Source organism: Crocuta crocuta, unplaced genomic scaffold, assembly GCF_008692635.1.
Source record: "Crocuta crocuta isolate KB4526 unplaced genomic scaffold, BGI_CrCroc_1.0 scaffold149, whole genome shotgun sequence".
In the NCBI taxonomy this organism is placed as follows: domain Eukaryota; kingdom Metazoa; phylum Chordata; class Mammalia; order Carnivora; family Hyaenidae; genus Crocuta; species Crocuta crocuta.
In genome coordinates this window covers 7,234,083-7,260,252 of record NW_027551561.1, presented here as the reverse complement: position 1 = coordinate 7,260,252, position 26,170 = coordinate 7,234,083, and the positions used below count along the sequence as shown (strand labels likewise).

Genomic DNA, 26,170 nt, shown 5'->3' with positions numbered 1-26,170 from the left:
ATTTATTTCTGAGAGAGAGAGAGCAGGGGAGGGTCAGAGAGAGAAGGAGACACGGAATCTGAAGCAGGCTCCAGGCTCTGAGCTAGCTGTCAGCACAGAGCCCGACGCGGGGCTCAAACCCACAAACCGTGAGATCATGACCTGAGCCAAAGTCAGAGGCCTAACCAACTGAGCCACCCAGGCGCCCCTAACTCTTTCTTTATAACATTCTCATAGTCCTAGTTGTACAACCCATGAAAACAGCAAACGGAGAAAATTCAGTATTTTGTAGTTTTGTTCTTACTATAGTGGACCCTTGGATTTCTAGGTCTAAAGTAATGAGCTCATCTTTTTATCTCTCAAGAGCTAAATAAGCCAATTTGACTTACAAATATAGAACTGACTTAAAAAGAACAGTCAGAGGGAACTCTCTAGCATGATGGAAATGTTCTGTATCTTGAGTGTCAAAAATCATCCACCAGTACACTTAAAAGTCTGTGCATTTTATTTTATGTTAATTATACTTCAATTTTAAAAATCTTATTTGACTGATGGGTCAAGTTGTATGGAGTATTTTGGTGGGAGTAGAGTTATATGCTTTAACTTCCACTTAACTCTTGTTTTACCTGCTATTTGTAAAAATAATAAGGGGTACAAGATATCTATTAATNATTATACTTCAATTTTAAAAATCTTATTTGACTGATGGGTCAAGTTGTATGGAGTATTTTGGTGGGAGTAGAGTTATATGCTTTAACTTACACTTAACTCTTGTTTTACCTATTTGTAAAAAGAATAAGGGGTACAAGATATCTATTAACATACTTAGTCTCTCTCACATAAAAATTGTATTGGGGCACCTGGGTGACCCAGCTGGTTAAGCGTCCAACTTCAGCTCAGGTCATGATCTCACAGCTTGTGAGTTCATGCCCTGTGTTAGGCTCTGTGCCGACAGCTCAGAGCCTGGAGCCTGCTTCAGATTATCTCCATCTCTCTCTGCCCCTCCCCTTCTCACACTCTGTTTCTTCTCTCTCTCAAAAATAAACATTAAAATTTTTTTAAAAATAAAAATTGTATTCAAAAATCGAAGCAAAAATTCTCTGTGTTCAGTCATGATGCTTGTTTTTAGTCCCAAAACATTATTATACAGTGGAGGAAGTCTGTTCTGTCCTTTATCTACTCCACAGTGGGTGGAAGCACCTGGGCGGTTCAGTCACTTAAGCATCCAACTCGTGATTTTGGTTCAGGTCATGATCTCACAGTTCGTGAGATCAAGCCTCACATGAGGCTGTGTGCTAACATCACAGAGCCTGCTTGGGATTCTTTCTCTCCCTCTCTTTCTCTACCCCTACCCTGCTTATGCACACAAGGTCTCTCTCTCTCAAAATAAAAAAATAAACATTTTTTTAAAAAGATTACTGAGGAACTGGGTGGCTCAGTCAGTTAAGCATCCGACTCTTGATATCAGCTCGGGTCACAATCTCATGGTTCATGAGTTTGAGCCCTGTGTCAGGCTCCATTGTCAGTGTAGAGCCTGCTTGGGATTTTCTCTCCCTCTCTTTCTCCCCTCCCTTACTTGTGCATGCTTTCTCTCTTTCTCTCTCTCTCAATAAATAAACATTAGAAATTTTTTTCAAAGATTACTAGGTAAGTCAGAAAAAAATTAAACCCAGTATTATAGTGATGATGTAAGTATAAATACATTTAAGTACCAGACTACTATGGAAAGAAATACCATGGAGTATTGTAAAATAAAAATGATACAAATACCAGACTTCAAACGTGCCTGGAAAAAGTGAAAGCCAGGGGGTGCCTGGGTGACTCAGTCATTTGAGCATCCGACTTCAGCTCAGGTCATAATCTCACGGTTCATGGGTTCGAGCCCCACATTGGGCTCTGTGCTGACAGCTAGCTCAGAGCCTGGAGCCTGCTTCAGATTCTGTGTCTCCCTGTCTCTCTGACCCTCCCCTGCTCATGCTGTCTCTCTCTCTCTCTCTCTCTCCTTCCTTCCTTCCTTCCTTCCTTCCTTCCTGGCTTATTTATTTATTTTGGGGGGTGGAGGGGCAGAGAGAGACAGAGAGAGAATCTCAAGCAGGCTCTGTGCTGAGCATGGAGCCTGCTTAAGATTTGTGCTCTCTCTCTCTCTCTAAAATTTAAAAAAAAAAAAAGGTTGTTTTCATAGTTAGGTATTTATTTTTGATTATTTTTCTTTTTTTTTAATTTTTTTAATGTTTATATCTGAGAGGCAGAGACAGTGTGCTAGCAGGGGAGGGCAGAGAGAGAGGGAGGCACAGAATCTGAAACAGGCTCCAGGCTCTGAGCTGGCTGTCAGCACAGAGCCCGACGCAGGGCTTGAACCCACAAACCATGAGATCATGACCTGAGCCGAAGTCGGACACTTAACCGACTGAGCCACCCAGGTGCCCCCTCTTTTTTTTTTTAATGAATCCCGTTCTGATTTGTAATCTTAGATATTTGTGGGTTTGCCATGCATTTTCTTAATTAGATTCTGCCAAAGGTTTGGCTCTTTTAATTGGTCTTTGAAAGACCTGTTGGATTTATAGATGTGCTTTTCTCATTCATCCACAGAAAAGATGTGCTTTTCTCTTAACTAATTTTTGTTTTGATAGATTTCTTTTAGTCTTTCTCTGAATTTTTTATATTTAATTTACTTCCTTATTTAATAATAAAAGTATCTAAGACAACCTGTTTTCATTTGAATATAGCTTTAGCTGCATCTGTGAATTTTGATTTGTAAAATCTCTTTCTCATTAACTTATTATCTGTAATTGCAACTCTAATCTCTGTAGTCCAGGGGTTGTTTAAAGAGGTGTTTCTTTTTCTTTCCCACTAATGAAGTTGTTTTGTTGTTATTAACCTTTTCGTAGATTCCTAGTTTTATTGCACTGTGATTATAGAATATGACCAGCCACTTACTCTACTTTTTGTAATTGGGGAGGAGGTGTTACTTCATTGCATAACACATAATAAATATGTATAAACGTTTCAGGGACCATATTAAATGTGTCTGGAAGTTCCATTTAATTGCTAAGTGAATCTTTTGATTATTTGGCCTCCCGCCACCCTCATTTACTTTTTGTTGGCTTGAACTGCCAAAGACTTGGCCACCCACAAAAATCATAATTCAGTCCATTCTTCTTGTATTAGAACAGTTTCGATTTATATGTTTCAGTGCTTTATTATTCAATGCATGAAGACTGATGGGTTTCATTTTTTAAGTTATACTTTTTGTTGATAGAAAACAAACAAAAAAACCAGCCTTGGATTTTGCTTTGTTACTACTATTCCCATCCTTACTTTCTTTCTGATAAATCTTTGCCATCCTTTCATTTTTTATGTTTCCATGTCTTTGTTTTAGATATTTTATAAACAGAGTATGGTTGGGGCACATGGGTGACTCAGTTAGTTAAGTGTTCTACTTCTGCCCACATCATGAACTAATGGCCCATGAGTTCAAGCCCCACATCGGGCTCTGTGCTGACAACTCAGAGCCTGGAGCCTGTTTCAGATTCTGTGTCTCCCTCTCTCTCTGCCCCTCCCCCACTCATACTTTCTCTCTCTTTCTCTCTCTCTCTCTCAAAAATAAATAAACATTAAAAAATAAATAGAGTATAGTTAACTTTTGGTTTGCTTTTGGTTTTACCCAGTAAAGGAGTTGTATCCTCTTCACATTTTTAATAGAAACTGACAAGATTTTCTTTTCTTAAATTTAACCGTATTATTTAAATGCTTTCTATTTTTAAATTTTTTGTTTTTTTGAGAGAGAGAGAGAGCAAGAGTGAGTGCATGAGTGGGGAAGGGGCAGAGATAGATGGGGACAGAGTATCTGAAGGGGACTCTGTGCTGACAGCAGAGAGTCGATGAGGGGCCCGGGCCCGAACTCACAAACCGCGAGATCATGACCTGAGCTGTAGTCGGACGTTTAACTGACCGAGCCACCCAGGCGCCACAGTGCTTTCTATTTTTAATACTTATGTGCTGTCTCCCTTTTTTTTAGTTGCTGTGTTTTTCAAGTTTTATTTATCCTCTTTTTATTTATGATTCAAGAGTTATACATTCATTTGAACTCTAATAATGGTTACTGTTAAAAGTTTAAACTGATCTCTTCATCAATACCGAGAATAAAATGGATTTACTTTTTGTGACACTGGGTGGTTCAGTAGGTTGAATCTCCCATTCTTAATTTCTGCTCAGGTCATGATCTCATGGTTGTGAGATCGAGCCCACAGCAGGCTGTGCGCTGAGTATGTAGCCTAGTTGAGGAGATTCTTCACTTACTCATGTATGCACACCTACTCACACGCAAGTTCTCTCTCTCTAAAAATTAAAAAAAATTTTTTAAATAAATTTTGCTAGTAAATGGCTTGCTTTCCTTTTTAATTTTTTTAATGTTTATTTATTTTTGAGAGAGTGAGAGAGTGTGAGCAAGGGAGAGACAGAGAGAGGGAGACACAGAGTTTTAAGCAGACTCCAGTCTCTGAGCTGTCAGCACAGAGCCCCATGTGGGGCTTGAACTCACTACGAACTGTGAGATCATGACCTAAGCCGAAGTCAGATGCTTAACCGACTAAGCCACCTAGGCAGCCCTCTCTATAAAAATTTAAAATTTAAGACTAAAATAATTTAAAATGAATTTACTTCTCTCCTCCTGTGTATGATGACAAAATTAATATTTCTCCTCTTCCAGGCCTTCCTACATTTTCAGACAAGAGAGACACATTTTTTTAAAAAGTATGTAAACTTGAAAGTTATATTCCTATGCAGAAAACTTACTTTTTGTGCCCAGATACTTGAGGATATTATGCCCTTTATTTTAGAAATTTATAACTTCCTCTGAGCTACATTTCCACGTGATTGATTCTCTGCTAACAAAGTTGGGCTGGTATCTGTGACTCTTTTCTATCTGAAGACTGAAATCTTTGTGACATTGAGAAATTTTCTTCTATTGCTTGATTTTCTGCAGTACCTATTTGCTATTTACTGCTTTGTTGTGGGGGTTTTTTCTATCTTTATTGGGGTATAATTGACAAAAATTGTATATATACTTAAGGTGTACAACATGATGTTTTGAATCACTGTGTCTTTAATTTATCATGTTTCTCTTGCAGAATTATTTCTGCTTCTAATATTGGTCTGCTTTGTACTTATAAGTACAAGTACAAATTAGAGATTTTTTTCCTAGTTCTCTCTGCCTTCTTGCATTTACTCCATGGCAAGGGAAGACACCTGCTCTCACTCCTCAGGCTAAGCCTCCTCCTCCTGAACTGTCAGATCTTTCTACTTGTCTACCTGTGTCCACTGTTTGGTCGTCCTTGCTGAGGAGAGCCTGGGAGGACTGAGATATTTGACAACCAGACACTGCATCTGCTCTGTGCAAAATCTTAAATATCAAAGAAGAGGAAGGTTTAGCCATATAATAGCACAGAGATCCCACAGATTATGAGAGAGAAAAAGGTAACAGAGTGAAGCCTTGATAAGGAGGTGCACTTCTGTTCAGAGAAGCTGATTTACGTGTTATGGCTGAGACAGTGAACCCTTCCCTAACCAATGCACTTTAGTACAGGACCTTCCCTGTCCATGGAACTCATGTAAAGATTTTCGGGTATTGCTGTCCTATCTCCTTTTAGATTTGGGTGTAAAAACCCTTGAAAGGCAAGGGGGGGTTGCTTCTTCATCTTTGTATACTTCTGAGTTGCTGCTATTTGGTCCTTACCACCAACTCATAAGAAAGATAAGGCATCTAGTATGATCCTTATTTTGTAGAAGAGGAGGCAGATGCTCCAAGAAATCTGGTGACTCACTCAGTCACGTGATTGAATAATCACAGGGCTGAAGTGGGATTGGCACTCAAGTCTCCCCGTTCTCCACTGCTCTTCCCCACTTACCGTCCTGTCTCCCACAACCCAAGGAGGCGTTCTGGGTGCTGTTAATCCCCTCATGGGCCCCACTAGGGGCTTAATCTTTCACTATTTGTGCAGCAGGAGAAATTGGGTGCTCTCTTTCCTCTCATTGCCCAGTGCCCTGGCCCACGGGTCTGGGCATACACATGGGGGATTCCTGTGACTGTCAGCGGCATGCCACCAGACTGGGTGGACTAGGGACCAGCAGGAACAGGGGGGAGGGGGGAGGGAGCCGAGAAAACAGTCCTGGGCCCCTTCCCCCTGGCCCAGGCAGCACCCAGAAGGGTCTTCCATCTGGACGGTTTCAGCGTGCTGACCCTCTTCTCCCTGACGCTCTGCAGCCAAGGCTCCCGGGCTACTTTGGCAGAGTCGCTGCTGTTAAAATCCTCATTTTATTAGGCTCTAATGAAGCTCTCCTGTGAACTGCTACATGAATTTAGTTTTGAATTTTGCATATAAAATCAAATGAGAGGGAAGCATCAGAGACATAAAATGTTTTTAGAAATGACAGTGGTATTTTTAATCGTGTAAAATCATCTGGATGGGATACATGTATGTGGTAGAAAGACTGACATATTCTCTTACCAGTGGCCTCAGAAAGCCGCTGATCCACAGAGGTTTGGGAAGTGATTTCCAATTTTCCCTTCCCTCCTCCGAGCACTGGCCCTGGCATTCTTTAAAATCAACCTAAGAACTCACCTCCTATGAAAATGTATTCACTTGATGTTTAGGAATACTTACTTATGCAGCTTATGTTCAGTTGTATGTGGTATCTGAAACTGCTTACAATAAAGGACATGGTTTTGGCTCCGTCTGCAGGCCTGAGTTCCAGTTCCAAGGTCTGCAGACCCGCCAGCCTCTTTGAGCCTCAGTTTCCCTATCTGTAAAATACAGACATGGAACTAAGTGGCCTTCCAAATACACGAACTATTAAAATGTTTTCCAGTTGTTTGTTTGTCTCTTCCACTGATCCCCCTGGATCGTGAATCCCCCTACGACAGGATTGCACCTTCAGCATGTTAGGTTCTCCCGTCCCCCGCAGGGAGCCTGGCACTCGGCATTGCCCCCAGTGGATGCCCTGCCAGTGTTGACTGCCAGACTGACAGCACCTGTGGTGGCCAGGAGGTGGCACTTTGGTATTTTCTGCAGTAGAACAAACCACAGAGTGAGAAATCTCTCAGGCTTCTGCTTTACTGACCGAAGTAGACTATCCAGGGATCAAAATAAGCAAGGAGCTCTATTTTTATATTTACATGTAATAAAATTGGCTTGTAGTGGTGGTTGGTTGGTTTACAAGTCTATGGGTCTTCACACTTGTATAGATGCATATAGCCACCGCCCCAGTCAGGATACGCAGTTGTCCACCATCCCCAGACAACTCCTGTGGGTCAGACTACCCCTGACCTTAAACTCTGACAACCCCCCTCTGTTGTCCATCCTTATAGTTCCGTCTTCTAGAGAGTATCACATAGACAGGATCCTACAGTATGTAATCTACTGAGGCTGACTGCTTTCACGCAGCATAATGGCTTTGCAAGTTATCCACACTGTTGCATATTAATAATTTGTATCATTAGCTTATTCTTCTTATTGCGGAAGAGCATGACATTGTATAGATGTTCATAGTTTATTTATCCATGGATATTCCATTCATTTCCAGTTTGGGGCCATTGTGAATAGAGTTGCTATAAACATTCCTGTGTAAGTTTTTTGAGTGAACATATGTTTTTATTTCTCTGGGATATATGCCTAGGAATGAGATTGCTGGGTCACATGGTAATTCTGATGTTTTATTTATTTTTGAGAGGCAAGGAGACCAAACATGGGCAGGGGAGTGGCAGAGAGAGTGGGAGACACAGAACCTGGGCAGGCTCCAGGCTCCGTGCTTCTGCACAGAGCCTGACACAGGGCTCAAACTCATGAACCATGAGATCATGACCTGAGCTGAAGTCAGACGCTCACTTGACTGAGCCACCCAGGCATCCCACATGGTAATTCTACCTTTAACTCTTTTAGTAACTGCCAAACTGTTTTCCCAGTGATTATATCAATTCACATTCCCACCAGCAGTGTATAAGAGTCCACCTGTTTTGCATCCCCACCAGCTTGTCGCTTTGTTCTTGTTGCTTTGTTTTTATTTTGGCCATTCTGATAGGTCCATGGTGGTATCTCATTGTGGTTTTAATTTGATTTCCCTAATTGCTAGTGATGTTGAGCATCTTTTCATGCACTTATTCGCCACCTGTATGTCTTCTTTGGTGAAGTGACTTCAAATACTTTGCTCATTCTTAATTTTTTCTTAATGTTTATTTTTTTATTTATTTTGAGTGAGAGAAAGAGAGAGTGAGAGAGAGAGAGAGAGATCGAAAGCATGCATGCATGAGCTAGGGAGGGGCAGAGAGAGAGGGAGAATCCCAAGCAGGCTCTGCCTTGACAGCTCGATCTTGGACCTGAGCCCAAATCAAGAGTCAGATGCTTAACCAACTGAGCCACCCAGGCAGCCCCATTTGCTCATTTTTAAACTGAGTTGTTCGCTTTCTTATTGTTGAGTTTTAAGAGTTCTTTACCTACTCATCTTCCTACCAGTGTCTTTCTCAAAGAAAAGTTTTCAGTTTGGTTAAATTCAGTTTAACAATTTTTTTCTTTTATGAGTTACACTTTTGGTGATATTTCTAAGAAATATTTCCCCAATCCAAGGCCACAGAGACCTTCTCCTGTTTTCTTCTAAAAGTTTTATGGTTTTACATTTACATCTGTGATCCATTTTGAATTCATTTTATAGAAGGCCTGACTTATGGATGTTCAAGTGGTCCAAGTTATCCAAATATCCAAGTTATCCTTTCTCCATTGAATTACCTTTGTAGCTTTGTGAAAAATCAATTGGCCATATTTGTACCTATTTCTGACTCTTCATTCTGATCCACTGATCTATGTTTTTATCCCTTTGACAATTACATTATCTTCATTACTGTAGCTTTATAGTAAGAAAATCAGCTACTGTGAGTCTTTCAACTTTGTTCCCCTTTTCAAATAGTTTTGGATATTCTAGTTCCTTTGCCTTTCCATACACACTTTTTTTAAAATGTTTATTTATTTACTTGGGTGGGGAAGGGCAGAGGGAAAGAGTGAATCCCAGGCAGGCTCTGCATCATCAGTACAGAGCCTGACGCAGGGCTCTCAAACCGGAAGATCATGACCTGAGCCAAAATCAAGAGTCAAACACTCAACTGACTGAGCCACCCAGGCACCCCTCCATACACAGTTTAGAAGCAGCTTATTGATATCTACAAAAAGTTATGCTGGGATTTTGGTTAGGATTGCATTAAATCCATAGATCAATTTAGGGAAAATTGGCATCTTAACAATGTGTTTTCCAATCTATAAACATGTTATTTCTGTTTATTTACTTTCATCAGCAATTTGATTTGATTCTGTACTTTTCAGCGTATAGGTCCTATACATGTTTTTTAGATTTACATATAAGTATTTTTGGTTTGGGAAAAAAATAAGTATTTTTGTTTTTGGAGTTGCCGTGGATGGTTTTGTTTTAAATTTCTGTTTCCAAAATTATATGCCAACTACACTTGAATTTTTTTTAGTTTTTTGGCGCACTTTGGCAGCTCAGTCAATTGAGCATCCAACTCTGATCTCAGCTCAAGTCATGATCTCATAGTTGGTGAGATCAAGCTCTGTGTCAGCATCTGTGCTAACAGCATAGAACCTACTTGGGATTCTCTCTCTCCATCTCTCCCTCTCTTTCTCTCTCAAAAATAAATAAACATTAAAAATTTTTTTATTTTTAAAAACTATATTTCCAGTTGTTCATTACTAGTATAGAGAAATATCTTTGCATGTTGGCCTTGTGACCAACAAATCTGGTGATCTTGCTAAACCCACTTATCAGTTCTAGGAGCTATTTTGTAGGTACCTTGGGGATTTTTTTATGTAGATAATCATGTAATCAAATAATAGAAAGACTCTGGTTTCTTCCCTTTCAACCTATGTGCCTTTTAAATTTCTTTAAACCTGCCTTACTGCACTGGCGAGGGCCTCTTGTATGATGTTGCACGACAGCAGTGACTATGGAAATCCTTCCCTTGCTTCTGATCTCCACAGAAAGATCCCCTTCACCACTAAGTGTGTTGTTAATTTATGTAGATGTGATTTATCAGGTTGAGTTCTTTTCTCATCCTGGTTTCTTGAGAGGTTTTTATCACGAATGAATGTTGAATATTGTCAGGTGCCTTTGTTGTGGGGTTGTGGAGCACAATAGCCAGGAAAGAATTCTTGAGACATCGTAAGGTGCATCTGAGGGAAGTTATTTAAGTATCACGGGAACAGGACCCGTGGGCAGAAAGAGCTGCACTCTTGCTCTGTGCAGCTGGTGGCTGTATGCCCAGTGCTCAAGGGGGAGGGGATGTGCAGGGAGTAGTAGATCATAAATGCTTCTTCCGATTTCCACTCATAAAACTACATTCACTAAAAAATTTTTAATTAAAAAGAAACTACATTCACAAGATTTCTCTGTTGCTTATCATTCAGTTTGATATTAACTATCAGTGAGATGTACAGGAAGTCATGAGACCCTTTAAGAATGTAGTAACCAGCACATATTTGATCCTTATCGAAACTCTGCAGGCTGTATACAGGTCAGCCTTCTGTGCTAAAGGTGAACACTTTCCTGCCTCTGTCCCTCATTGTTTCCCTCCTGACCAGTTTTTGGTCCTTAAATCTTTTAAGGTTGTTAAAGGGCGAGGGACTCATCTTCTGTAACTTTTTCAAGCTGTCAGGGGTCGTAGAGATATTGCTACCTTGGGTCTGAAATTGGTCACTATCTGCCCCTACAAGTAACTATAATAGAAGACCACTGCTGTAGAGTCCAGAGAGGACATCAGGGTGAATTTTTCTGAGTAGTAAGATCTTTTGAGTGAAAGAGTCTGCACCTGCTTGCATGTATCTCCACAGTAGAAAAGAACAAAGCCCAAGGGACAATACATTGTTATTATAATGAAAATAAGAGGGACACCTGGGTAGCTCAGTCAGTTAAGCATCCGATTCTTGATTTCAGCTCAGGTCTTGATCTCACAGTTTGGGAATTTGAGCCCCACATCAGGCTCTGCACTGATAGTGGTTGGGATTCTCTGTCTCTCCCCTTCTCTCTGTCCCTTCCATGTTCGTGCTCTCTTTCTCTCGCTTTCAAAAAATAAATAAATAAACTTTAAGAAAAAAAAAAAAAGAAAGAAAATCAGAAGAGCAGTGAGAAGATGCTGTAAGTGTGGACCAGAGTCTACCTCCCAACCATAAATGTAACCAGGCATTAAGTGGCAACGTAGGGTCTTTAAGAGCGTCAATTTGATTATTCATATCAGCAAGTAATCCTGTTATTTTTTTGTCACCATCTGGAATGGAGTCACAGCATTCTGCTTTAATAATGGCACATGCCTGTCCTTGTGCTGCTGTTAAGACATCTACTGCCATTCTGTTTGTAGAACTGCTTTATGCACCTGGGTCATTTCGGTGTTTAATAATGTAATGCTATTTTGAGAGTCATTTTAAAATCTTACCTGTGTATTTATCAAGGACCTCTATGTGCCATAAAACATCTTCTAGACCTACTGATGGAAGAAAAATAGGTGTCAGATCCTCATACTAAAGGAGCACAGACCTTGTCCGTCGTCATTTTAGCTACGGAAGATTCGCTGGACTTGTGATAGCCTTAGTGCCACGGCCGTGTGTCCAGGCATAACCCATAGAACATATTCCAGTCCAGCCTGGTGGAAGCCATGCCTACAAATTTGGCCCACATAACCGTTGTGTTCCATTAGGTGCTAGCCATCTGGTGTCTGATCACCTTGTCCAGTCAATAGCAAACCAGTCAGTTGCCTGTAAAATAATGGTATGGTTACAGGCTACTGCGGGGGGAACCATCCCTTCGGCCAAGCACTATTAGGCCATGAATCAGGGGTATGGTTTTTCTCTTAGCATAAGGGATGTGCCTTTTGACTTAATTGTCCTATTGTGGTAGTGAGCCGCATATATCCATCCCCTAGTTGAAATAATCCTTCCTGGCTATATCGATAGGAAGGACTATACAGTCAAGGAGTTTGTTGTCGTCAGACTATCTGTGGATTGGCATATTCAGTTAAAATTGTGATAGTTTGAGGATAAGAAAAAGGCCTCTTATGGCCTGGAGAGTCCCATGTAACATTTACCATAGGCCAGCAAGAAACATTCTTTTTAGTAATAAATATAAATATAAATAAATAAAAATATCCCTTTATGTGCTGGTATTAGGGTGTGGTATCGTTTCAGCTGCGTATGGATGTAAATAATGCCAGTCTGTACCTCGTAATGGAGACACCCAGCAAGAGAGGCCTTAAGTGCTTGTTATGGGCGTGAGCCACAAACCCAGCCGGGAGACTGGTTCCAGCCCAGCATAGTGTTGGGCCCCTTGTAGGAAAGGGTTCCATTTAGGTATGGTGTGTAGATGGCAAGATCAGAAACCTTTTTTTTTTTTTTTTATCTCATCATTTAAAAAGGAATTTGAGACCTTCCACTGGTTCACAAGAATATGAGGGCACATCATCCAGTTCATTGTCACCCTCCCACATCCAGGATAACCCAGGGCTCGGCCATACATTATTCCTATAAGTCCAAGTTAACTCCATGGAGTGGGGTATAATCCGGTTTTAAGGAGCAGTTGTGTTATCCCAGACACATAGCATTGATCAGGGTGAGAGCTGACTTACACAGTTGTTGAGGAGTCCATTCCATTGTCCAGCTATTCAGATAATCATAGGTCCATGGGGTCCCTTTTATTATCTCCACAGAGTAACAAGCAGGAAGACTTATAGCAGTATATCTGAAGTTTACCCCAAGTTGTCTAGCTTAAGCAAACAACAAACATTTAAAGACAATTAATTAAAACTAGACTCTAACACCCATAAGGATACATAATTGAGAAACATAATTTTTCTCTCTAAGTTCACCCTTATTTCCAGAGACAGCCAAATCAAGACTGATTCGCTTGTAAAACAAGTCCAGTTTTAACAAACTTGGCCTAATTATTTAAGCTCAGCAAGGTCCTTGATAAATATTCAGCAAGAATAGTGATTGATTATATGGATCCTTCAAAATCTGCTTTGCAGGAACTTTTCATAAGGAATCTGTAGATTGAACGTTTTTGAGAGAGCGTGCATGTACACAACGATGTGAGCAGGCAAGGAGGAGAGAGAGAGAGAAAGAATGAGAGAATCCTAACCAGGCTCCACACTAAGTGAAGAGTCCAACAATTCGAGGCTCCATCTCACAACTGTGAGATTATGACCTAAACTGAAATCTAGAGTCAGAGGCTTAACCAACTGAGTCGCCCAGGTACCCCTCTAGACTGAACTTTTAATAGGTGCTTACGGGTAGAGCTGAGCCAAATTGTTTTCATCAGACTTGCCTATAATACCTATAGATTTGGGTATATTCTTCTTCTTGAAGTCCCCAAAATATCCTGAGTTTTCCTGCACCTGCCAGCAAGTGACATTCTTTACTCCCCTAGTAAGGCTGCTGGGAACTCAGTAAGCAAGGTATCAAGCCAACATTTTAAGGGGCTTTATTGACTCCATAAAGTCAACTTTAATTCTTTAGAGCAGTCTGGTCATATCAGAGTCTATGCATGTCTCTCTCACATAGGACATTCCAGTCAAAGCCTTGGTAATATAACCAGTGTTTCCAGTGGTGTCCTTTACAAGAATAGATTCTTTTTAAGTTTTCTTTAAATTTCAGTTAGTTAACATACAGTGTAATATTAGTTTCAGGTGTACAATATAGTGATTCAGCAGTTTTCATACATCACCCGGTGCTCATCACAAATGTACTCCTTAATCCCATTTACCTATTTCACCTATCTCCCCTCCCACCTCCTCTCTGGTAACCATCAGTTTGTTCTCTATAATTAAGAATCTGTTTCTTGGTTTGCCTCTCTCCCTTTTTTTTTTCCTTTGCTCATTTGTTTTGTTTCTCAGACTCCAGATATGAGTGAAATCAAAAGGCATTTGTCTTTCTCTGACTTATTTCATTTAACATTATGCTGTCTAGCTCCATCCATGTCATTGCAAATGGCAAGATTTCATTCTTTTTATGGCTGAGTAATATTCCATTGCACGTATATACTATATCTTCTCTGTCCATTCGTCAGTAGATGGACATTTGGGCTCTTTCCACAATTTGGCTATCGTAGATAATGCTGCTATAAACATCAGGATGTGTGTATCCTACTGAATTAGTATTTAGTGTCCTTTGGGTAAATACCTATTGGTGTGATTGCTATATGGTAGGTTAGTTCTATTTTTAACTTTTTGAGGAAACTACAAAGAGAACAAATTCTTATTGAACTTATGCAAATAGCTAATTGCCAAGAAAGAAAAAATACTGGGAGTTTCTGAATTCTGGAGAATTCCAATTAAAAAAAGAGTTAACTGTTTCAATTTGTTCACAAAGGAAACCTTTATCACATTTCTGTAAGTCATAGATTTCTTAAGAGAAACTTTCTTTAAATCTAGAAGAGCAAACATCAGGGAACCAGCAGTGTGTCAAGTAAGAGTCACAAAAACTATAATCATCTTCCTCAGTTTATTTAGTGCCGTACTACTAATTCTAGTTTTTTGGATGCAGCTTTTTCCGTTAGTTCTGGATATGCTGAACCATTTTAGTTTTATGAATTTTAAAGATACCAAAAACCTGTATTTGCCAAAAGTCCTTTTCCTGAATCTCCTTGAAGACAAAACTCATTCTACAAGAGCATTAGAATAACTGCAAACCACAAGAGACTCAAAAATAGAATGGTTAAAGATCTGATAAGAGAGTTCATTATAATGTAGCTGACAAGGAAATTTAGTTATTCCTGTGACACATAGCATTTTAATAATTAAAGTGTCAAGTGATGACTTTATATTAGAACATATTAAAACTTTAGGAATTTCATATATTTTCTAGAATACATGAAATTATATTTTTATATATTTTTAATTATATGCCTAAATAGGATTACAGGTCATTATAAATTTAATATTTACATTTAACCAAGCTGGCAGTAAGAGATTCTACAGGATGCTATAGAGCTGTTAGCAAAACTTAGTTCCTTTAATGTTGAGAAGTTTTAACTTTCTTAAGTAATCAAAGACCTGATAAGACAAAACATAGAAGTTTTGGTTTCCTGGACAGATAAAGAAAAATTTTTTAAACTTTATTTACATTTTCTTTTCAAGAGCAGACCAACAATCCAAGAAAATATTGTCTTTTTAACAAATAGAAAAGCCGAATTTCAGTTTTATGCCAGTGTACTTTTTAAAATTCATTCATTTCAACCTCAGTCCTGACCATAAATAAAATTCTTTTCCAAAAATTTCCCTTCACAAATCTTCTACAGCTTCCTTTTTCATTCAGATCTTGTCCTAAACAATTAGTCTCATTTTAGGACAGAATATCTTTTTCCCTCAGCAAAAGGTATTCCCATTTCTTATATCTTTCTCATAGTCCTCTAGTTTTCTACATACAGAGTTGCTTTCCTTATTTCTATGAGTCTTCTTTAAATTTTTTTTTAATTTTTTAAGTGTTTTTATTTATTTATGAGAGAGAGAGACAGCGTGATCAGGGGAGGGTCAGAGAGAGAGGGAGACACAGAATCTGAAGCAGGCTCCAGGCTCTGAGCTAGCTGTTAGCACAGAGCCCAACGCGGGGCTCGACCCCACAAATGGTGAGATCGTGACCTGAGCCGAAGTCGGACGCTTAACCAACTGAGCCACTCAGGTGCCCCTTCTTTAAATTTTTTTTTAATTTTTTAAGTGTTTTTATTTATTTATGAGAGAGAGAGACAGCGTGATCAGGGGAGGGTCAGAGAGAGAGGGAGACACAGAATCTGAAGCAGGCTCCAGGCTCTGAGCTGTCAGCACAGAGCCTCCCATGAACTGCGAATTCATGACTTGACCCAAAGTCAGGTGCTTACTGTACTGAGCCACCCTGTGTCCCTCCTTAAGCCTTAATTACATTTAGCGGAACTTTAACTCTTAAAAACATTAATCTCCAAAGAAAATTAAGTAGTAACCAATTGTGAATGGTCTGTTACACCAAAATTCTTTAGATTTGAAATTCATGAACATGTTTCATAATTTTCTAAAAATGTATTTTTCCATAGTACAAACTTTCAACAAAGCATAAAGCAAGTTTACCAATAGACCCAATATCATCAGTTTCTCTGTGGTGAGAAGCCAAGGACCCAAACCTACATTTAGTAAACATGCTTTAGTCTTTATTTGGAAAAGATTTGGATATCCAATAAATGCAACCCAATTTATTGTTTAACTTAGCAAAACGTCAGAGTGTCAGGAGCACCTGGGTGACTCAGTTGATTAAACCTCCAACTCTTGATTTCGGCTCAGGTCATGATCTCACAGTCATGGTATCAAGCTCTGTGTCAGGCTCTGAGCTCACAGTGCAGAGCCTGCTTGGGATTCTACCTCTCTCTGCCTTTCCCCCTGCTTGCATGAGCACGTGATCTCTCTCTCTCTCAAAATAAATAAATATTAAAAAAAAAAAAAACTTCAAAGTTTTATGTTACCAAAAATTTTGAAAGCTATTTAAAAGTTTTACCTATGGGGCACCTGGGTGACTCAGTCAGTTAAGGGTGCAACTTCAGCTCAGGTCATGATCTCGTGGTTTGTGAGTTCAGGCTCTGTTCTGAGAGCTCAGAGGTTGGAGCCTGCTTCAGATTCTGTGTCTCCCTCTTTCTCTGCCCCACCCCACTCATGCTGTGTGTGTGTGTGTCTCTCTCTCTCAAAAATAAACATTTTAAAAGCTTAAAAATAAACAAACAATGTTTTACCCGTAAACCTTTTATTTATTCAGCCTACTTGTTCTTAACAATTACCCATGAAAACTTTCAGACAAAATTAACCATCATTTTAAGTCATCTTTTTGCTGACAGATTGCAACAGAGATAATACAAGTTTATTTGACCTTTTGCCAAATACTTGATAGAATAAAAGTTTTATATTTAGTGCTGATAACTCTAAAGACACGTTTACCTTTAATTAAACTAACAATCTCAAGTTAGCCTCAATACTGAATATATTGCACCTGGGTACACTCACTAATCAGTTTATTCCCCACTGTCAATTTTTACCTGGGGCACTGGTGGGGAAATCTGAAGTGAGCGATTTAAGTCCAGAGAGAGGCACTCTCCATTCCTTGATAGCAGGGATAGGAAGAACAGGAGCCGATGGCACTGAGGGCATGGAGGATGGTACGGGAGCCATTATGCAAGTGGTACCCAGCGTGGTGGGGAAAGAGGAGCAGGGGGGTGGAGGCAGAATAGGTGAGGTGCTGCCAGCAAGAGGGCAGAGAAAAAGGACTCTCTCAGTCCTAAAGTTCACCAGCACAGAAAATGAACAGGCACACCTTTTCTTTCCACCCACAGAAAGTGAAAATAGGCCGTCTGTGTCAGGCAGAGAAGACAGGGAACCTCCCCGAGGCAAAAGGAGTTTCGACAGCTTCTTGGGAATGTTCTTTAAGGTCCCCATACCGAGGTAGACTTACCAGACAACTGGCTCCAATTATCATAGCCATTAACCCAGGAAATGAATGAAGGAGAAAACCCCGCACAACAAGAGTCAGGCAACGTTCATGCAGTAGTTGCAAGATACATTCCAGCTCTGACACACAAAGCAAACAAAAGAGGAGAGAGTAACTCAGGAAAAAGAAGGAGGCGTATACAGGATATTGGCAGAGAGATGGGGGCAGGGGGTGGTGCAAGTAAAAAACATGACAGAACACAGGGAAGCTGGTGGGTTAAGTAGAAGGGCCTAGGCAGCCAGCTGATGGTGGGTTGAGGAGAAAAGGGTGAGGAGAGGGGTATCCCCAGACCCCCTAAAGAAGTATGGATAAATGAGGGTTTTGGTAGAGAGCCATAAAGGCCTAACTATGTGGGATTTTGGTCCATTTTCCCTGATGCCTACCAAAAGGTCCAATTGATAAATAGAACTGAACCTTAAAGACCCATTAATGGGTTGTTTTTTATTATGCTTCAGAGAATATTGAGGCCAAGCATTATTACAGAAAAAGATGAGACACTTCTTTAAATCCTGTTGTCCAGATTGACTCCATTGTGTTAGGTGACAACAACCCAAAAGAGAATTCTTTGGGGTCAAGGAAGCTGATCGCATAGTTAATTCCTACAAAATGAGGAGAGTACATTAACTAACTAGGAGTCCATTACCAAAATCCTCCTCAGCTTCCAAGTGACATCCCATCAGGAATATTGCCGAAGGTTCCTGGAGTTCAGAGTGGTGGGAGGTGTCCCTCAGTTTCAACTGCTCTGACCCCTTTATACTACCTGAAAAGGGTGTCAATCTCTCTTCACTTCCCTATTGCATCCTAGACTATAGCAGCTGTCAGTGAATGGACTGAAATGCCACCGAGATTGGAGCTGCCTCTTTCCATTTGGGCGACATCAGTATATTTCACAATCAGTAATAATACCTTTGTAAGCCTCTGGATCTAGTATTAATGGGTGAGGTAGAAGCCCTGGCCCTTGTTAAGAAGCAGCAGCTATTTGGTATCATATTAAGTGACATATATCTAAGCTAGAAGTACTTTCAATCCGAGAGCAGGACTGAGAATGCCCATGGGCAGGACAAATGAGAGACATGAAAAACAAAAGTATGGAGCTCCTATCTAATGTGGGCAGCTTTCTCATGAGCTTTATCCCAGATCCAGTCCCCCGCGGAATGAGTGCCTCAACTGGGTAACAGCTCCCATTAAACCCTTTCAGGAAACACGTATATGGTCAGATGTATCTCGGATTTTATGTTCAATTGAGGGATCACACTTGGTTATTTAGGAGGAAACCTTCCATGGAAGTCTTGAGATCAGCGGCGTCCTAGGGGCACATATGTCTGTCCTGTGCCCAAGAAGAATACGAGTATTAAAAGAACAGATAAAACAGAGAGAGCCTGATTTCTGAGCCAACACCATTACAGCCAAAATACTGGTGTCCAGCCAGGTAGCAGGAATTTGTTTTCCCCTTAGTAGAGCCATGGGCAAGAGGATGTCTCCTGAGCACTCAGACAGGACACATTCTGAAGAGTCATACTATTCAGGACATCTCTAGAAAAGAAAAAGAAGTAGAAGCTGGGAGAATAAAAGGGATTTAGCAAATCACACTGAGGCTCTTAGATTCACTCCGTAATCCCCTTGCAGGGCCACCAAAAATGTTGGTGGGTCATGGAGTGCAAGGGCCAAGAAAGAATTCTTAAGACATTTTACAGTGCAAATTAGTAAGTTTATTTAAATATCATGGGGACAGGACCCATGGGCAGAAAGAGATGCACTTTTGCTCTATGCAGCTGGTGGTTATATGCTTTGTACTCAGGGGGGAGGGGACATGCAGTAAGTAGTAGATTGAGGGGTGCCCAGCTATGTCAGTCTGCAGAATATGCGACTCTTGATCTCAGAATTGTAAGTTCAAGCTCCACACTGGGTGTAGAGCTTACTTTAAATCTTTTTAAAAATTTAAAAATATGGGTGTCTGGGTGACTCATTGGGTTAAGCATGTGACTCTTGATTTCAGCTCAGGTCATGACCTCACAGTTTGTGAGTTCAAGCCCCGATTGAGCCCCTGCTTGGGATTCTCTTTCTCCATCTCTTTCTCTGCCTCTTCACCGCTTGTGCACATGCATGCGCTTTCTCTCTTCTCTTCTCTCTCTCTCCCTCTCTCTCTCTCTCTCTCTCAAAATAAATAAATTTTAATAAAGTAAAAATAAATGTTCAAATTTCTACCTGTGAGGGGCACCTGGGTGGCTCAGTCGGTTGAGCATCTGACTTCAGTTCAGGTCATGATCTCACAGTTCATGGGTTCGAGCCCCGCATCAAGCTCTGTGCTGACAGCTCAGAGCCTGGAGCCTCCTTCTGATTCTGTGTCTCCCTCTCTCTCTCTCTCTCTCTCTCTCTCTGGCCTTCTCCCACTCATGATCTCTCTCTCTCTCAACAATAAATAAACCATAAGAAAAAATTCTACCTGTGAAACTACTTTCTCAGTATTTCTCTGGTGCTTATCGTTGAGTTTGATATGACTGTTGGTGAAATTTGTAGGTGGTCATAAGACCCTTTAGGAAAGCAGCAACCAGCACCTATTTGATCCTTATTAAAACTATGCAGGCTTTAGGTCAGCCTTCTGGGCTAAAGATTTTTCTGCTTCTATCACTCATCACTTTGTTTGCATCAAATAATATAATCACGTGGCTTATTTATTCTGTTGCAACAATGGATTACAGTGGTTAATTACTGAGTACTGAACTAGCTTTGCATTTCTTAGATAAACTCCATTTGGTCATAGTATATTATTGTCCTTATATATTGTTGGAGTCTATTAATATTTTATTGGCTATTCTTACATCCATATTGATGAGAGATATTGGATATTGGTTTACAGTTTTCTTGTACTGCCTTTATCTTTTTTTGGTATCAGGATAATGGTGGCCTTGTACGATGAGTTACAAAGTGTTCCCTTCCATTTTCAAGAAGAGATAAGAAGAATTGGTGTTATTTCTTCTTTAAACATTTGGTAAAATTCACCAGTGAAGTCATCTGAGCCTAGAATTTTCTTTTTTGAAAGATTTCTAACCACAAATTTAATTTTTTAATAGATAAAGCAGTAGTCAGGTTATCTATTTCTTTTTGGGTGTGTTTTGGTAGTTTGTGGCTTTCAAGGAATTATTTTGTTTCATCCATGTTGTTGAATTTATGTACACAGAGTTGTTGAGAATATTTTTCCTTGTTATCCTTCTAATGTTTGTGTGGTCTGTGGTACTATCCCCTCCTCCATTCCATATTGGTAATTAGGTCATCTCTCTTTTATTCTCAGACTAGAGGCTTAGCTGTTTTATTGGTGTTTTGAAAGAAGCAGCTCATTGTTTCATTGATTTTTCTCTATTATTTTTCTGTTTTCAGTGTCACTAATCTTTAATCTTATTTCCTTCGATCTTGCTTGTTCCATGAAACTTGGTAAAAATTGAAGCCACCAGGGTCCCTGATCAAAAGTATAGTATTAGGGGCACCTGGGTAACTTAGTTGAGCATCTGACTCTTGATTTCAGTTTAGGTCATGATCTCATGATTCATGAGATCTAGCTCTATGTCAGGCTCTTTGCTGATCGTGTGGAGCCTACTTGGGATTCTCTCTCTCTTCTCTCTCTCTCTCTTTCTCTCTCTCTCTCTTTTCCCTTGCCCAGTNGGGGCACCTGGGTAACTTAGTTGAGCATCTGACTCTTGATTTCAGTTTAGGTCATGATCTCATGATTCATGAGATCGAGCTCTATGTCAGGCTCTTTGCTGATCGTGTGGAGCCTACTTGGGATTCTCTCTCTCTTCTCTCTCTCTCTCTCTCTCTCTCTCTCTTTTCCCTTGCCCAGGTCATGTGCACATACCCCCTATCTCAAAATAAATAAACTGGGGAAAAATTATATATATAATAATGAAATTATTTTCAATTTTTTTTTTTCTTGAGACACCATCCTAATAGTTTTCCATGCTTTATGTCTGCAGTTGACTGGTCTGAGTGTCTCCAACGGAAAGGACCAACTTGTAGTGTTCCATACAAAAGACAACAAAGACCTCATTGTCTGCCTTTTCAGCAAACAGCCAACCCACGAGAGTCGAATTGGAGAACTTGTTGGAGTCCTGGTGAATCACTTTAAGAGGTAAAGCTTGATTTTTGTAACTGAGGAAGGTTTTGAACATATGATATCTTTCATCGTAATTCTTACTGAACTTGTTTGGTGCCAATTTCAATGTATTGAGTTATTTTCCTTTAGAAGAACAACGTAAATCATCCATTTCATAGAAAGCAAAATTAGCATCCAGGCTCAGTTTCACGATTAGGAATGATCCTCTGCTTTTCTAGCCTCCGGCTGAACCAAACATGAAGAGATTTCCCTAATGATGATTTCTTCACCGCCAACCCAAACGTAGTTCAATCCAAAAGACAGAAAAATTACTTTATAGACTTGTTGTCACAGCTTCTCATTTATCCCAGATATAATCAGTGATTGTGTCTACTGTGAATATAAATTAGAAGACAGGTTTAGGATGACATATAGGGCCATGAAGATTGAAAGAATTTCTGAGAGAAGCAACAACCTGTACGAAAACACAGAGTTTGGGGGGCACGTGACGTATTCACAGTGAACCTAGATTTCTGGGGTGTTTGTGTATGTGCGTGTGTTGTGCACAGAGATGTGAGAAACATGCACAGGTCAACCCTGAGGGCGATGCAGACCAGTGAATGGTCTGTCTGGTTACTTATTGAAGTTGTTTTAGAGACAGGGTTTTCCTTCCCACAGGACATCATTGCGCATTTGAGGTAGGGTGTTTCTGACTCCAAAGTCAGATGTTCTCTCCATTGTGGCCAGCTGTCTCTGCCACCTCCCCACGCCCACCACCCTTATGTCCGGGGAAGACCGCTTCTCAAAACTCAGGGTCCAGTTCCTTTTCTTCCTCTGCGATACTTCCTATGTTGCCAGAAGTAATTGACTTTCCTTATTAGTATTGTGTAGTTTTTTGTTTGTTTTTTTTAATTTAGACATGGCTTTTCTTTCTCTAAACAAAGGCTTATTTCCAAGCAGATGTCCACCTGTCTAATTCAACTGTGTTCATTTTGCTAATCAGTATGTATAGTATAATTTTAGAAGTGGGCTGCGCAAACCATTTATTTTATGTTATTAAACTTTGTATTCTAGATCAAAATAGGTCCTTAAATATATAGTTAAATGCTTTTCAATGGTGTGGATAAAATAATGTGTAATAGTCATCTGGTGGAAAAAATTAGAATCTAAGGTATTACTGAAAATGCAATGTTAAACAGATAAGCCTTTGAAAAATTCCCTTCCATCTGCCAAAGAAAGCTAAGAGAATACTAAGGAGTTTAGAATGAAGGAAAAGACATGGAGAAGTCATCTCTATAGTAAAGTCATGGCTCAAATTAGGAGGCTTCTTTTCCTCCTGAAATTTAGTTAAAGCAAAGTAAGGACATTTACAGGAATTTTAATTTGGATCAAGCCTATACTAATGCACAGTTTTCGCCTGGAAAATTGAAATATTTTTTCTCAGGCTGGGTCCTTGTTTAACAAATTCCGACTCCCGTTAAATGCTGCTGTAAGTGGCGGGAAGTGGGAAACTGGTCCTAGCACTGTCAATTGCTTTCTCTCCCTGGCATATGTGTTCTGAGATAACATTTCTAGTTGTATTCTCTCCTATCTTTAATATATGGAAGAATTTCAAATGTCTTTAAAAATTATAAATTGGAGGAAGAGAAGGCTGTCAAAATGCTAGATTTTTTAATGGTTTATTCTCAATGTTCTTATTCTATGAATAAAAGGTCAAGCATAGATAAAAGATAAAACCCCTCCTCCCTGCCCCCAAGAAATTCAACCTTGGAATTTTGACTTAGAGTTAGTCATCAAGTTGTTATTGGATTCTTAAGGAAAGATTAATTTGATTTCTTTTCTAACTGCTTTCCTTTATTACCAAGTATCATATCATCGGTGTGACTGAAAAATTCCACTGTATTGGGGATCCTGGGTGGCTCAGTCGGTTAAGCATCTAGCCTTTGATTTCAGCTCAGGTCATGATCTCATGGTTCATGGGCTCCAGCCCCTTGATGGGCTCTGCATTGATAGCACAGAGCCAGCTTGGGATTCTCTCTCTCCCTCTCTCTCTCTGCCCCTCCCCTGTGTGCTCTCTCTCTCTCTCTCTCTCAAAATAAATCAGTAAACATTTAAAAAACATTATTGGGTTTTACAAGTACAGTGATGGAGCACATGATCTTATTTGTCCCTGGGTTAATTGAGGAAATCCAAAGTTGAAAGGGATTTGAGTTCAGACCAATATTTTATCTTCCAGATAATTTCCCCAAAGTACATTCTGAGAGGTTCTCTGGTTAGAACTCAGAGGAAAAGGCTCAAAATAGCTAAATATAGCATTGATAGATTAGATTTGAACAGGAGTCATTATCTTTAAAAAATCATAAAGAGAGGGCCGCCACTATGGTTCGGTTGGTTAAGTATCTGACTCTTGATTTTGGCTCAGGTCATGATCTCACAGTTAGTAAGACTGAACCCCACATCAGGCTGTGCACTGACCATATGGAGCCTGCTTGGGACTTTCTCTTTCTGCCCCTACCCCTCTCTCAAAATAAATTAATAAAAAAATTATAGAGAGGATTAGGACTTAAAATCCATTAGCAAAATTCCAACCAAGTATCAGAGAGAAGAGGGAAAACTAAAAAATTTGATAAAAGAGTATGTCATTTGGGGCACCTGGGTGGCTCAGTTGGTTAAGCGTCCGACTTCGGCTCAGGTCTGTGAGTTCAAGCCCCGCATCAGGCTCTGTGCTGGCAGCTCAGAGCCTAGGGCCTGCTTTAGACTCTGTGTCTCCCTCTCTCTCTGACCCTCCCCCACTTGTACTCTGTCTCTCTCTCTCTCTCAAAATTAAACATTAAAAAAAAAACATTTTTTAAATGTGGATTTAAAAAAAGAGAGCATCTCATTTTATTAGGCCAGCACAACTCTATCCCCAAAACAAATAAGGATGGCACAAGAAAAGAAAATTATAGCCCAGTCTCACTCTCGTGCGATTTTTTTAAATCCTAAATAAAATGCCCCCAAATTGGTCCAAGAGTGCCTGTGGCCTAAAGGAACTTCTTCTAAGTCACACTGACCCCGTGTCTGGAAGAGGGTGAAGAGAAAGGACATACCCAGCTGACGGGAAAAACAGCCTAATGCAGATGATACTGCAGTGAGGTCACAGCCTGAGCGGAAGGGCAGTGTGAGGTCACAGCCTGAGCAGAAGGGCGGTGTGAGGTCATAGCCTGAGCGGAAGGGCAACGTGAGGTCACAGCCTAGCGGAAGGGCGGTGTGAGGTCACAGCCTGAGCGGAAGGGCGGTGTGAGGTCACAACCTGAACAGAAGCTATAGGACAACCATACATGGTACCCTCACCTCTTCAAGACAGCATTTCAGGGGCACCTGGGTGGCTCAGTTGGTTGGGAGTCAAACTCTTGGTTTTGGCTCAGGTCATGATCTTGCAGTTGATGAGATCCAGCTCCACATCAGGCTTTGTGCTGGCAGCACGGAGCCTGCTTGGGATTTTCTCTCTCCCTCTCTCTCTCTCGATTCTCTCTCCTCTCAAAATAAATAAGTAAACATTAAAAAAAAAAAAAAACACTGCATTTCAGCAAAGAGCTGCCCTGCTCAAAGCAAATAAACCTTTACATTTAAAAAAAAAAAAAAGGACTACTCAAGCACAGACCAATCCAGAGTCAACGCCATCCAGAAATACCTGATACAGCCGTACCATTCAAGTCGTGGCTCTGTTCCACAGATCAGAATTGCTACCAAAGGGTGGGGGGGGGACCCAAAGTCAAATACCAGTAGGATATGCTAATGAAGTTAAACAGGCTTCTTTACTTTGGTTCTTTTTAGAGGCTTTAATATGTCTTTGTTTATTTTAAATATAGCCAATAAGAAAGAAAAAAAATACATATGTATATATTTATATATGTGTGTATATATATATATACATACATACATAGATGATTATGTATATTATAGACAATTTCTGGAAAGATAGGCAGGAAATGGGTACCAATGTTCTCTCTGGAGGGAAGGAGGGAAGATAGGGTCCTAGGAGAAAGGTAGGCGGGAGATTTATTTATTTTTTGCTTTAAACCTTTTGTAATTAAATATATGTGTTACTTATCTAAATTTTTTTTTCATTTTTAATGATAAACAAATGACAGCTAGTTTTTAGGCCTATTATATAGACCTGAATTCCTGGATTTTCTTTTCCTGTTTAGAAAAGTGGAAAAGAACAAAAAAGTTTTGTGAGTGAATGATCTATCTTATGGCATTTGAATACTTTGGAATAAACCCAAATAAAACCTCTTGGGACACACCTGAGACCAAATGTAATATCGTGTGTCAACTATACTGAAAATTTTTTTTCTTTTTTTTTAATGTTTATTTTTGAGAGAGAGACAACGTGAGCAGGGGAGGGTCAGAGAGAGAGGGAGACACAGAATCTGAAACAGGCTTCAGGCTCTGAGCTGTCAGCACAGAGCCTAACGCAAGGCTCAAACCCACGAACCGTGAGATCATGACCTGAGCCGAAGTCGGATGCTCAACTGACCGAGCCACCTGGGCGCCCTATAAGAAAAAAGATGTTTAAGAA

The 26,170-nt window shown here is 40.1% G+C and overlaps 1 protein-coding gene and 1 long non-coding RNA gene across 9 annotated transcripts in view; one reads left to right on the top strand and one right to left on the bottom strand.

Annotated features, from left to right (window-relative positions):
* The window catches only part of LOC144219577 (uncharacterized), an 84,877-nt gene extending 67,285 nt beyond the window's left edge, over window positions 1–17,592 (bottom strand). For 6 of the 8 annotated variants that reach the window (XR_013331458.1, XR_013331459.1, XR_013331460.1 and 3 more), the window contains exons 1-4: window positions 17,484–17,592; window positions 12,650–12,783; window positions 11,465–11,515; window positions 6,642–6,781 (exon numbers count right to left, since the gene is read on the bottom strand). This is a non-coding gene — a long non-coding RNA (uncharacterized LOC144219577). Of the gene's footprint in view, window positions 1–6,641; window positions 6,782–11,464; window positions 11,516–12,649; window positions 12,788–17,070; window positions 17,173–17,483 lie in introns of all 8 variants that reach the window. The other 2 variants (XR_013331465.1, XR_013331461.1) reach the window with 2 other exon arrangements.
* MYO1D (myosin ID) overlaps window positions 1–26,170 on the top strand; it is a 344,632-nt gene that overhangs the window by 239,243 nt on the left and 79,219 nt on the right. The window contains exon 21 of the mRNA XM_077749586.1: window positions 21,488–21,642. Coding sequence (XP_077605712.1) covers window positions 21,488–21,642 — 155 coding nt within the window. The remainder of the gene's footprint in view (window positions 1–21,487; window positions 21,643–26,170) is intronic.